General features: G+C 52.2%; 1 protein-coding gene across 2 annotated transcripts in view; it reads right to left on the bottom strand.

Annotated features, from left to right (window-relative positions):
- Positions 1 to 13,134, bottom strand: part of MCC (MCC regulator of WNT signaling pathway) — a 533,449-nt gene that overhangs the window by 18,774 nt on the left and 501,541 nt on the right. For both annotated transcript variants that reach the window (XM_070377172.1, XM_005902721.3), the window contains 3 exons: positions 10,857 to 11,091; positions 8,278 to 8,484; positions 4,512 to 4,612 (listed from right to left, as the gene is read on the bottom strand). In XM_070377172.1, the coding sequence (XP_070233273.1) occupies positions 4,512 to 4,612; positions 8,278 to 8,484; positions 10,857 to 11,091 (543 nt within the window). The remainder of the gene's footprint in view (positions 1 to 4,511; positions 4,613 to 8,277; positions 8,485 to 10,856; positions 11,092 to 13,134) is intronic.

Here is a 13,134-nt window from a genome sequence, read left to right as displayed (position 1 = left end):
CAGTGATCTTGGAGCCCCCAAAATAAAGTCCCTCATTGTTTCCACTGTTTCCCCATCTACTGGCCATGAAGTGATGGGACCTGATGCCATGATCTTCGTTTTCTGAATGTTAGAGTTTTAAGCCAACTTTTTCACTCTCCTCTTTCACTTTCATCAAGAGGCTCTTTAGTTTTTCTTCACTTTCTACCGTAAGGGTGGTGTTATCTGCATATCTGAGGTTATTGATATTTCTCAGTATCTGGCCTGAAGAATTCCATGGACTATATAGTCCATGGGGTCACAAAGAGTCAGACATGACTGAGCGACTCTCACTTTCAGGGCACACAAGAATCAATCAATAAATTTTATAGACAGGGAAGAGGCCCACACGAGCAGGCTCGGCTCACACTCAACGGGTAAGCATCCCCCTGCCAGCACACGGAGTCCAGCGGAGAAAGCAGTGGCGTGCGATTTCCTCGCGGCCTTGCCGTGTGACCTTGAGTGAGCACTCAGCCTTGCTGTCCGGTCTGCCCGCCCCTGCCCCCTCCACCTCATACAGGGGATACCACCTCCTCCTTGCCGCCTCCTAAGCATGACGGAGAAACAGCCTGCTCCTCTCAGCTGTGCCCGGGTCCTCAAGGCAGGCTACACAAATAGCACAGAAGTACAAGAAGACTCCTTTCTGAAAACTGCCTCTCCTGAGCTGCATATCACAGCTTACTTCTCCGGTGGGAAGGCTGTTCAGCTAGATTTTACTAGGAACGTGAGCAAGACAGGGATCTGGGGTGGAGAAGGGCTTTGCAGCACACAACCTGTGCAGACAACAGTGGAGACAAGGTGCCCCGATACGAAAACTCCTCATGTGCAAGACAGGAAACCTGGTCATCCAGATGGGGTTTTATGGCAAGCCTGGAGCCAATATTCCCACAATAAGCGCTCACGGAAGTGGAGGGAATGAAATCAGACCAGATGGAAGCTAGATGGTAAATGTGCGACTGCCTGAAGGCCTGGTTTTGTTCCAGACATAAGAAGGTTGGGTGCAGACACACCGAGAGCAGGGTTGTGGGGCTGCAGCTGCTGGGGCAGGACAGGGACCAGGCAGCGACTGGAGCGTCGCAAGGCCCTTCCCGGGGCTCCTACCAGAAAAGGCCATGCCGAGCTTCCACCCCAGGTAGTGCCAGTGGTAAAGAACCCACCTGCCAACACAGGAGATTTAAGAGATGCAGGTTCAATCCCTGGGTCGGGAAGATCCCCTGGAGGAGGGCGTGGCAACCCCTCCAGTCTTCTTGCCTGGAGAGTCACAGACAGAGGAGGCTGGTGGGCTGCAGTCCATGGAGTCACAAGAGTCGGACATGGATAGTATCTTAGCACGCTCAGCCTCTGCCCGCCCCTCTACACACCTGCTCTCTTCAGTCCTGTTCCTGGGGCCCACAACTTTGGTGTTTGGAAGCATCATTTTCCAAAAAAGGAATATGTCTGAAAATTCTGTGAGGAAACCCTCGACTGACTCAGCCACTAGCTTGGCGGTGATTTAACACCTTCAAGGAAGGTGGTAGTTTCCCCTTGACTTTTAAAAAGAAAAACACCCCAAACCTCAGTGCTTGGGCATCTGTGATATAAACCCTCATGAAATAATGATTCCCATTTCTAAGCTATGTATACAGTATAATTATGTTATTTTCCTTTTTCCTGTAGCCCTGTGGGTTCTTTCTTGGCTCCATATATCTGGGGCTTGATTAGAAATCCATGCTAACCAACTCAAGGCTGGCTATTGGAAATCCATTGTGACTGACAGAACAAATGGGGTCTCTTTATGTTTAGTCAGCAGAATCTGCAACCTGCTTGTGCCAGCGAGGGCCTCTGAGGTTCGGGGATCTTGAAAAATGCAGGGGCTTCGCTTACAGACACAATATCCAAATGGCTCCCACTTGGAAGCGGGGGGTGGTTTGCGCCCCTAGTTTCTGGAGCAATCACGTCATTAGGATTAGGTGAGGGCATTTTCTGCACAGCTTCTCTCTTCCCTCCTCAAGCAAAGCGATTACCATTTAACCACATGGCCAGAAGCGCTGGCAGTGTAAAAACTGAGCTACTACAACTTGGAAGGAAAGAGCAAAAGTGGCAGTGAGTCAGTCAGGAGGGTAGTGAGGTTCCCTACAAGGCAGCATTCGGTCCACCTCAGCTGGAGGCTCCACTATAAAATCGACAGCCCCGGCTGGATCAAGACAGCAGCTTGAGCATGCACTGTAGCCTTCCTCCATTCCAAATCCTCCCAAGTGATGGCAAACGTAGTTTTAAAAAAAAATCCTAAAGAATGATGGAAACTAAAGAGCGTTCTTTGTCTGCCAGAAACCGTGAGCAATCGTAAAAAAGGAAAGGCAGGTTTTATTCTTCTTGAAAAAGGAAACCACAACTCAAAATGCACACTGAAGAAAGCTGCTACAAAGAAGAAGGGGATTCAGGGGTGCTCTGGCCAGAGGAACGGGCGGGGACCAGACACCTGGGTCAGACACGCGGCCTAGACCTGCCGTCAGCAGGGAGGGACAGAAAGCGCGGAGCCAGAGCCAAGTCACCAAACTCAACTGTAAAGCTCACCTGTGAGGAAACAGTCAGTACAGCAGACAAGATATTAAGTACAAGTGTCCTCAGAGAGACGCAAGAAGATACCATCATTACAAGAGAGATGACAGATTTAATCAACAAAATAAACTCAGCGCATCAGTCAAACACCATGGTGGCTCCAGCTAGGGAATACATTTGTTGTTGTTTAGTTTCTGTCATGTCTAGCTCTTGTGACCCTGTGGACTGTAGCCCGCCAGGCTCCTCTGTCCATAGGGATTCTCCAGGTAAGAAGACTGGAGTGGGTTGGAAAGTAGACCTTAAGAACCTCCTCAGTTCAGTTCAGTTGCTCAGTTGTGTCCGACTCTTTGCGACCCCATGAATCGCAGCACATCAGGCCTCCCTGTCCATCACCAACTCCCAGAGTTCACCCAGACTCATGTCCATCGAGTCAGTGATGCCATCCAGCCGTCTCATCCTCTGTCGTCTCATTGTCTTCCTGCCCCCAATCCCCCCCAACATCAGAGTATAATAAGTATAAATGTACTAAATTCACAGTAGATTTTGAAAATTTAGTAAAAAAAAAAATTTAGAAGAAAATTTAATAAAAAAGGATTAGAAAAATTAGAAGAAAATATCTTTTAGAGATATGGATTTATATTTTGAAATATTTTGGATGCACTGAGTGAAATACAATCCGTTATTAAGGTGGACTATATCTGTTTCTTTTTAAAAAAACATGGATCCTAGAACATTTAACATTACAGTGTGATTTGCATTACTTTTCTGCTGGACAGCCTTGCTCTAGAACCGAGTGCAAAAGGGTGGGGAGAGGATGAAAAATCAGGATATGGAAGACAGATCTAGAAGGGCAGAGAAACAGCCACAATAGAGGAAAATGCCCGGAGGTAAATAAACTGAGGCTGTTTGAGTGGAAAGAGACCGAGATGGTGAGGTAGGCATTCTCACTGAAGGTGGAAACAAGGTAAAGACATCTGTTTGTTTTCTCTTCAGTCAACTTAATTATCTTTATATTTGAGGAATATGCTATGTATATAAAGCAGCCAAAGAAACTGTTAAAAGTTCCCTAAAGAGCCAACAGAATTTACCTGCAATATTCCATCCCAGCGATACCAAAAGACACCTGTTTTGACTGTCACCTTTTAACACAGTCCTGAGAGTCTAGCCAGTGCCATACCACAGCAGAAAGGTGAAGAAGCAGACCTTTTTCCATCTGCAGGTGGGATCACTGTATATGCTTTCCTCTTGCACTCACCTTTCTGGCCTGCAGGCCTGTACAAGGAGGCGGTACGGGCCTCCTCTCTCCCAGGCAGCTGTGATACTCCCGGCGAGTGGCGTCAGCAGCTGGGAGAACCGACCCCAGCCGTCACCCCTGGCGTACACCGTCACCCCTGGCCTACGCCGTCACCCCTGGCCTACGCCGTCACCCCTGGTGTACACTGTCACCCCTGCATACACCGTCACCCCTGGCGTACACAGTCATCCCTGCATACACCATCACCCCTGCATACACCGTCACCCCAGTGTACACCATCACCCCTGGTATATACCGTCACCCCTGGCATACACCATCACCCCTGGCCTACAATGTCACCCCTGCATACACCGTCACCCCTGGCGTACACCGTCACCCCTGCATACACCATCACCCCTGCATACACCGTCACCCCAGTGTACACCATCACCCCTGGTGTATACCGTCACCCCTGGCGTACACCATCACCCCTGGCCTACAATGTCACCCCTGCATACACCATCACCCTGGCGTACACCATCACCCCTGGCCTACACTGTCACCCCTGCATACACCGTCACCCCTGGTGTACACCGTCACCACTCGCGTACACTGTCACCCCTGGCCTACACTGTCATCCCTGCATACACCGTCATCCCTGGCGTACACTGTCACCACTGGAAGAAACTGCCCCTCCGGGTGGCGGGCTGAGTGTGCTTACCGACGGATGGCGTTCGCAAACTCTGTGGCCAGCTCGCTGTCACCGCACGCCGTCCGCAGTTCGGCCAGGGACAGGGCAGGGGAGGCGGCGTCTGGACACTCCTGAGGACGCAAAGCACCGGGTCAGGCATGCGGCTGAGCTGAGGGCGCCAACGGCAGAGCGGGAGGTGAGCAGAGCTGCAGGGCGCCCCAGCCGAGCGCCTGCAGCGCACCTAGGCTGCCCCACATCCCGAGCACTCGCGGGCGCCCAGGTTACACACACGAGTTCCCTTGTCTGACCACCATGACGGCCCTCTGCAGCAGACACTGTCAGTATCCCCTCCTGGCCAAGGAGGACCCAACGCACAGGGAAGTGATGCTGTCCTGAGTCACTGCGAGGACTCCGCGGAACCAGGATGCCCACTCAGGTCAGCGCTCCTGTCACTCAGGAAAGACACGTGGGAAACACATGTTTGTGTGGTCCCTGCCCCCATCCCACACCCTCCGGGGAGAAATCCAGTCTCCTCTGGATTGAGGGGCTTCACTGGGTCCAGGTAATCATCTAGAAAACCTGGGAGAAGGGGAGGAAAATGGAAGTGCATCTTGGCATGAGACAGGAACTTTGACATCACCTAACCCAACTCCTCCTGTTTTACAGATAAGGACACGTAAGAGCCTTTAGAGAAGGCCTAAATCCGGCATGGAGCACAGTCCATTCATAACACCGTGACTGTGCCCATTTAAGCGGCCGCTGTCTGCATACAGACGGAGAGCAGTTGCTCTGCTGTGGAATAAGCAGAGGGGGACAGTGCTCATCTAATAATGTGTTCAGCAGATACTTCCTGAGGATTTACTACAACCCAGGCTCCAGAAGAAAAAGCTTGTGACCTGTTACTCGAGACAGAATGTAGACAGAAGGCTGCATCTCAATGGGTGAGCACTCCAAGGGGTCAGGGGCCCAGGGCTGGAAGCCCAGGTGACAGGAGGCGGGGGGGGGGGCCTCCGCCTGCCCGCATAGATGCGCCACACCCCCCGGGGCTCGGGAGGACAGCACCGCGTCTGAGCCCTCCTCCAGCCTGCAGCTCTGCTCTCTTCCCTCCGCTCCACCTGGTGTCTTGCAGCCCCGAGCCGCCACTGACCAGCTCTGCAATCTCTCCAGAGTCCAACACCCTCTGTGAGTACATCGACTCCCCTGCGGGGCTGACGTGTCTTCTTAAAGACAGGGCCAGCTTTGTTTTACCCAGTGCTGCTCACCGAGCGTGTCTAGTAATCTCTGCTGCACACAGACAAGAACTGAAAAAACCTAATGTGATTTGGTCAAGATGTGGGACCCAGCCTGTTGGCTGAAGGCAAGTTTTAAACCAAGCATGACACCCAGCCACCTCCCTACCTCGAAGCAAGAATAGGTGTTCTAAACTCCAGTCTGGCTGGCCACCTGTTTTTATTAAGGCCCACAGAGTAAGAATTATGCTTCTATTTTTAAAATCAAGGGAAAGAAATCAAAGGACTATTTTATGATATATAGGAATCATGAAATTCAAATTTCAGTGTCTATAAATAAAGCATTGTTAGAACCTAGCCATGTGCCTCTGTGTCTGTATTGTCTCTTCCTTCGCAGTAAGGAAGAGACAATTTTGCAATGGTAGAGTTACATAGGTGCGGCAGAATCTGTATGACCCCAAAATCCTAAAATATTGACTATCTGGCTCCAGCCTCTGCTCCAGACTGCTTGCTTCATCTACCAACAGATAAGACCAAATGAATAGCCCAGAAGGGAGATATTATTGATAGAGTAAATGAGTCTAATTTTTGAAAGACAAAATAATCAGCTTACTCTAATTTCATTACCTGAACAACACAGGGTACTTTTATAAAAGCTCTGTACTCTAATGTAAAAAAATAAAAATAAATCATCTGGTGTTCTACGTCAAAGAGATTTCTGTTTTCTGGAGCCATTCCACAGAATACAGTGCTTCTCCCAGTCAAAATAAATACTAAGAACCAGGGGAAAATGCTCAGGTCATGGGCCTCCTGGCAAGAGCTCGGTAAGTCCACTTCCACCCCACCCTAAGAGTACATACGCAAACACAGGAGCTCTGTCCCAGAGTGACGGCTCACAAACTCAAAGGGCTGTGCGTAGATTCTGAAGCCGTTGCCACAGAATGGACAAGCCGTGTCTGTGAGCCCCAGATTCTCCCGTGTGAAGAAGCACTGCTGCCCACCCCATGGTCAGAGCCCTCAGGCACTGGCATGTGGTCTCAGGGCGCACCCCATGGTGACCTTTCCCAAGCTCAGACTGTGTCACGTCACTCCCTGCAAGAGGCCCTCTGCGATCCCTCCCCGTGCCAGGACGGCGCAGCAGGTAGGTCTCTCCAGCCAACACATCAACCCCTCCTCCCCCTGGGCTTGGCTTGTGCTGCTCCATCGGTCCAGGGCAGACTTCCACGTCCTTCCTGGCCTCTTTATCGGGCTCGCACCCACTCTCTACTGGGTCTGTGTTCAGGAAACCTGCCCCTAACCTCCAAATCTGGATCGCGGGTCTGGCCTGTGGCCTCCCCTCGCACTGGGCATTGATCTTTGCACTCTGGATGTTGTGTCCTCTGTTGTGATCATCTATTTGCCCACTGGTGTCCCACACTGGAAGCTAAAATCCTGGAACTATCTCCAGCATCTTGCCTGGACCACATCACATCCATCACAGGAATGGATGACTGAGAAGCAGCAGGGCCTTGGGAGAGCAGCCCCACTGGGTGCTGCAACCCCAGCTCCCTTGGCACCTTGTAGGTGAGAGTGGGCAGAGGGCAGCTATGGTCTCTGGAGCAGGCAGCACAGTTCTTAGCTGTCTAGGGGAACCATTCTCTGCCACACAGCATCGGCAAGGGGCTTTCTTCTTAGGGACACTTCTCTAGTGAAGACGCCCCTGCGCCTGGGCCGTGAGGGGCCACTCACAGAGCAGCAAGTCACTGCACACCCGCAGTCCTGGGCCAGAGACAATGGGTCAGAAGAAGCTGGCGTTCATCAGGAACAGAAATCTGCATGCACGCAATTCCAGGACCCTGCAGCGAAGGATGTCTTTCTTTAGGGTCTAGACTATTTTTTTTTCTCCAAGGCAGTGTTTGGAATTATTCTGCGATAGAGGATGATGGAATGAGCTTGAATTCTAGAAAAAAAGACTTGAGGGCTAATGAAAGTGTGAGTTTGCAAGATGATGCCACTGGCAGCCCACACTCTGTGCTCCTCGGGGTAACTCAGGGCTCGCCTTCCTCCTCCTCTGCCTCAGGCCACCTCCTGCCTTCCACCTGAAGGAAGCTGAGGAGGAAACACATGAGAGGAAGAGGACCAGAGTCGGCCAGACTGGAGTTAAATCCTGATTCTGCCATTTACCAGCTGTGAGACCACACCCCCATCTTTTAAACCTCATTTTTCTCATGTAAATGGGGATAACTCTTGCTTCCCGAGAGTCATGAGACTCAGGGGAGATGACACGTGTGGCGATCAGTACCACGTGATCAACACCGATGATCACACGGGCCAAGAGGAGGAGGTGGGGTGAGTACTGGCCTCCTGGACCACTGCACAGGCCACTGCCCAGATGAGACCGTGATCTATGAGATGCTTTACCTGCTTTATAAAGTGAGGTTTGAAAAAATGTGGACTTGGTTTCTTTGCACTCAAAACGTCCCTGTCTTTCAGATCTCTAGAATGGCTGCAGTTCCTCTGGAGATAAGGAAGCTGAGGGCAGTGAGTGTGGCTCTGCAGGAGGGGAGGCTGAGCCCGGGCCGCCCTACCTTGCCGGCCGCGTCCTTGCCTCCGCTGCTGGTGGAGCTGAGGGACCGCGTGCGCTGCTCCTTCTGCTCCTCCACCTCAGACTTGAGGTGCTCGATGTGGACCAGGTAGGCCTGCTCCTGGGCTTCTCGTGTGCTCAGCTTCAGCTCCAGGGCTTTCTTCTCCTTCTCCAGGAGGTAGAGCTGGGCCTTCAGCTCGGCCATCTCCTCCTGTGGGGCACAGAGCGTATGAGGGGCTGGTGGGGTGACAGCAGGGCCGCTGACCGCCCCGCGAGGCCCCGCGGGAGGCGTCACTTGGCAGCTGTTGTGGGGGGGCCAAGCCCCAGGGGAGACTGGACGGCTATCTCCACACTCCCGCACCACGCCACGGGCTTGCCACTGTGCACCAGAACCGAGACCAACAGGTAGAAGGGACAGGCCTGCAGGCTTTGGCTCACACTAAGGAGCACCTTTCGAACAACCAGGAGATTCCACCTCCTCTTCCCCAGTGGTCATACTCGCCTTGCTGGAGGCCAGTTTTCTGGCAGGCAGAGGCTAACCCGCATCAAAGAGGTTGAAGCCTCTGACTAGGTCCCTTCTAAATTCCGTTTCCTTTCCCATTTTCCATGACACCAACCATGAATATCATCACCCTCATGGCAGTTGGGTCCTGCAGCCATGCTGGGCAGCTCAGAAGCACCCACAGCAGTGACACTGGCCCCAGGTCCTATCAGCTTCAGGGCCCAAAGAAAATCCATGGAAGCAGAGCCCTCCTCAGGTGACTATTCATCAGGTCACTTCTTGAAGTACCTTGGAGAAGTCAAAGGAGAGTTTGCTGTGAAGAGTAAGAAGTGACCCCAAAATGGGACAGTGCTCTCCTGGACAGTGAGAAGCACTCGCATTTACTGAGCATGTAACCCCGCTTTAAATGGTTATACTAAGCAGCTCATTAAGTCCTCTCACCCTGAGCTAGGTACTATGAATATCTCCATTCATGGATGGGACACTGAGGTGAGCAGAGCCCACAATCTCTTTTCAGCCCCCATACTGCGTAAATTATGGAGCCTGAGTTTGAACCCACGACATCCAGCTCAGAGGCCAGGTAAGCACCAAGCTACAGTCCCCCACCCCATGAACACCTGGTCAGTCTCCCCAGGTCTTTCTGTGATCCTACTTAAAAGGATTCTTCATACGCTGAGTCACTTCATACACTGAATCCCTCAGGAGGGATTCACCAAGTCACTCACTGACTGCGGTCACCCCTGAAGTGACCCTCTTCTGAGCTAACAAGCCACAGGCCTGCTGTGCTGTCTTGGGTAAGCCAGACCCGGGAGGAGATGGTCTCAGCTCCAGTGTGGGGAAACACCTGGAGGGCACCCAGCACGGCTAGTTATACTCAGGGACAGTATTAGCCATGGAGAAGGCAATGTGCCGAGCAACTGCTCAAAAGACGATGCAAACCTTTCCTGACGATGACATAAAACCAGGATGAAAGGTGTTTCCACACACTGAACCGTCTCATCTTTTGCCACTAGAAACAGGATTCTTAAGGTGCTGGCAACACTGTTTCCTGAGCTAATGTGGACAGTCACGCCCAGAACAACACACAGACACAAGCTTGAGAGAAGGAGAGATGAATGCGTGGGTGCCAGAGATGAAGCGGGCGTTCTGCCCAAGAGGAAAGATGAGGCAGTCACAGTGCCGGTCCCTGAGGCCTCGGGTGGGGAGGGGGCCCAGGACCTGGGCTTTCAGCACCTGCACAAGGGCGGGGCGGGCAGCCGGGCCGGGGAGCCCGACGGGAGCACTAGCTCGCAGAGGAGACTTGAAGGCTGACTCCTGGAGGGGCGGCCAGGCCACGTGTGTCCTCACTCAGGTTTTGGGTGGGAAAAGCAAAGAAAAGCCTCCTTTGAGGAATCAGATGACAAACCTGAAGGATGCATAAATGAACAACAGGAACTCTCAGCCAAGAATATAACAAAGACCAGTCCTAAACCTCTGAAACCTGCAGGTCCGAGCAGGTCTAAGGCCACAAGTATCTACAGGGATATCTCTACCCAGGACGACCCAGGACCACCCAGAAGACAAGAACTCCACCGAGGGCGAACTGGCGCCTGGGGTGTGATGGGGAAGGTGGCTGTTGGTGCCCCACACAGCACCAAATGGACAAGCAGGTCAGGAAACCAGGGCTCCTGTCCAAACGCTGCCCTGGCCTCTCCCTGTTCTCCCCGCCTCACCTTAACATCAGCATCCACCCGGGAAGCACCTGCAAGCATTCTGGAGACCGATCAGAGGCTGTTTCACCCCGCAGAGGCCTCTTCTGGCTTCTCCTGGGGATGAGGTGCTCCATTCTGGCCTGGGATCCCCTGAGGCTTCTCTAGAGCTCAGGGCACCTCTCTAGGAGCACTTCCAGCTCAAGGGACCCCGGACATACTGAAACCACTCCTGTCTACACACGAGGTTCTGGCTGTCCTCCTGTGGAGAGGCAACTGAACACGGATGGCTGACCAGCTTTCGAGGGGCCTTTTTATGTTTCCTCCTGATGATAGTGGAGTGCAGGGGATGAGGGTTTGAGAAAAGGCCTCCCCGCCCCCCGCCACGGATACCTTCATGGCCATGAGCTCCTGCATCAGCACCGCGTTTTCCAGGTCTAGTCGCTGGCTGTCTCCCCGGGGCTTGACGTCGTAGCTGAGAGGGTCGATGTGGATGCTCTCCAGCTCCAGCATGGTCAGCTTGACCGCTGCCCTGTCGTTCCTGAGCTGCTGGATATAGTCCTTCAGCCTTTGCTCGTCTTCTTTAGTGAACTCTGTGTCACAGCTGCTGGCTGTGGAGCTGGTCGTGCTGAGAAGACAAAACAAACCACCTCACTGCATCTCCAGTGACTGCTAACAGCTCTTTTCCTCCTCATTCTTCTCCATACCCTCCTCTCCCAATAGCACCTGGCTGGTATGCCAAAACATCAACACCAAAAAGCATTCTTCCTAGCACTGGACATCGATACCACCTTTTGGGAAAGAAACGATGTGAAGAATATCGGAAATGTCTACACCCTTTAAGACAATATGTGGACTCTAGAAATGAATTCTAAGGAAATAATTCCACAGAAGCAGAAAGATACACACATACAAAGATGTTTCGTGGAATATAAGGTTTAGTGAATTACAGTATATATCAAAAAGAAGAAAATTACGTAGACATTATGGAAATAATTATGACAATGGTGGAGAGAGTTTGAGGAAACAGGATGAAAAATATGTCATAAGAATAGTTGTACACACTGCTATATTAAAAATGGATAACCAACAAGGACCTCCTGTATAGCACAGGGAACTCTGCTCAATGTTATTGGCAGCCTGGAAGGGACGGCAGTTTGGGGGAGAATAGATGCACACATATGTATGACTGAGTCCTTTCGCTGTTCACCTGAAACTATCATAATATTAATCAGCTATACCCCAATAAAAAATAAAAAGTTTAAATTAAAAATGAAACAAAATAGGGTGCTTTTAGACAAGACTTAACAAAAGGGATACGGTAAAGGAACAGAGCGAGGTGAAGAACAAAGTATCTGTAGTATGACCTGCAGACTGTGTGTGTGCGTGCACACGCACTGTGCATACACACGCCCCAGGCCGCTGACGGCGCCCCAGGGGGCGGGAGCCGGAAAGAAGGGCAGTGGGGGCACCTTCTGTGCGTAGTATTGCCACAGCTCGGAAAGCAGGGCGCCCCCAGGCCTCCGCGGCCGTTCCTCCTCCATCATGGATGAATATAAATCCTTCACAGGGACACAGGCTGGTCTGAGGGGCCCTTGGCCACCCACACTGTGGGAATGCTAAGCAGGGGCTGGCTGTCCTAAGGAGCACCTAGGCCCGAGCCCCGGGAATGGGACAGGCATGTTTCTGTGGGTTCCAGAGTCCCACGGCAGGGTGAGCAGCACAGGAAAACTGCAGCCTGGCTCTCAAGACCTACAGGGGTTTCTCTGGACGCCCCTGCACTGGACATAGCCCGCATGGAACTGGCTTTGGAAAGATGGCAGATAAACAAGCAAGGGGCCTATTTAGCTGTCATCAAACAGGCCAGCTTGGCATCATCATCTCTGCCGTTACAGAACTTGAAGTGGAGGTTCTGAGACATTTCGTGGCTGGAACCTGGTGCAGCTGGGCCTAGGCTGACGTCGCCTCTCCCCAAGATTTCCATTGTGAGGTGCTGAGCCAGGAGCAGGGACTGGTATCCGCAGGCTGTTCCACTGCTCCGAGCCCAGGCCTGCCCTCCTCACCTCACAGCAACAGGGCTAACAGGCCCCCAGTCAGCAGATGAAATCTCACAACCTCGATGTGACAAGAACGTCCCATTCTTGCCTGTGACACATTATCAAGAAGTTGAGGCTTCCAGGGAGGGAAGGGTGGAAGGGATGGTAGTCCACACACATGAGGAAGAGGATTCCCTAGGGCTCTGGTAGTCTTCAAGTCAGAGAACTCCGGCCAGCATAAAAGCTCCCGATTACCACAGACTCTCTGGGGCCCCCTACCACCCCTGACTCCATCAGGACGGAGCGAGATCAGTCTGACCAACACACAACACCTCGTTCGAGGTGGTGATGGTTACTTACACGTGTCCATTGGAAGTGAGAGGGGAGAGCTGGTCAGAGAGTGTGAGGCAGAATGCCAGGTCTCACAGGGCCTCATAGGGTTGTGTTTTCTCTCCAGAATTGGATTTAGAAGCCCCCGGAGGGTCTGTACTAGAGCAGTGACAGGATTCACCTTACATTTTAACAGGCTCCCTTTGTCTGCTGTACTGAGGTGGGATGCAGGGAGGCAAGGTCAGAGACAGGGAACCCCTTGGGGGCTCTTGTAACAAGCTCTGGAGAGAAGGTGGAAGCTGAGA

This window comes from Bos mutus, chromosome 10 (genome assembly GCF_027580195.1).
Source record: "Bos mutus isolate GX-2022 chromosome 10, NWIPB_WYAK_1.1, whole genome shotgun sequence".
NCBI classification, from domain to species: Eukaryota; Metazoa; Chordata; class Mammalia; order Artiodactyla; family Bovidae; genus Bos; species Bos mutus.
Note: the sequence above shows the minus strand (reverse complement) of the source record. Positions and strands in the feature narration are given on the sequence as shown.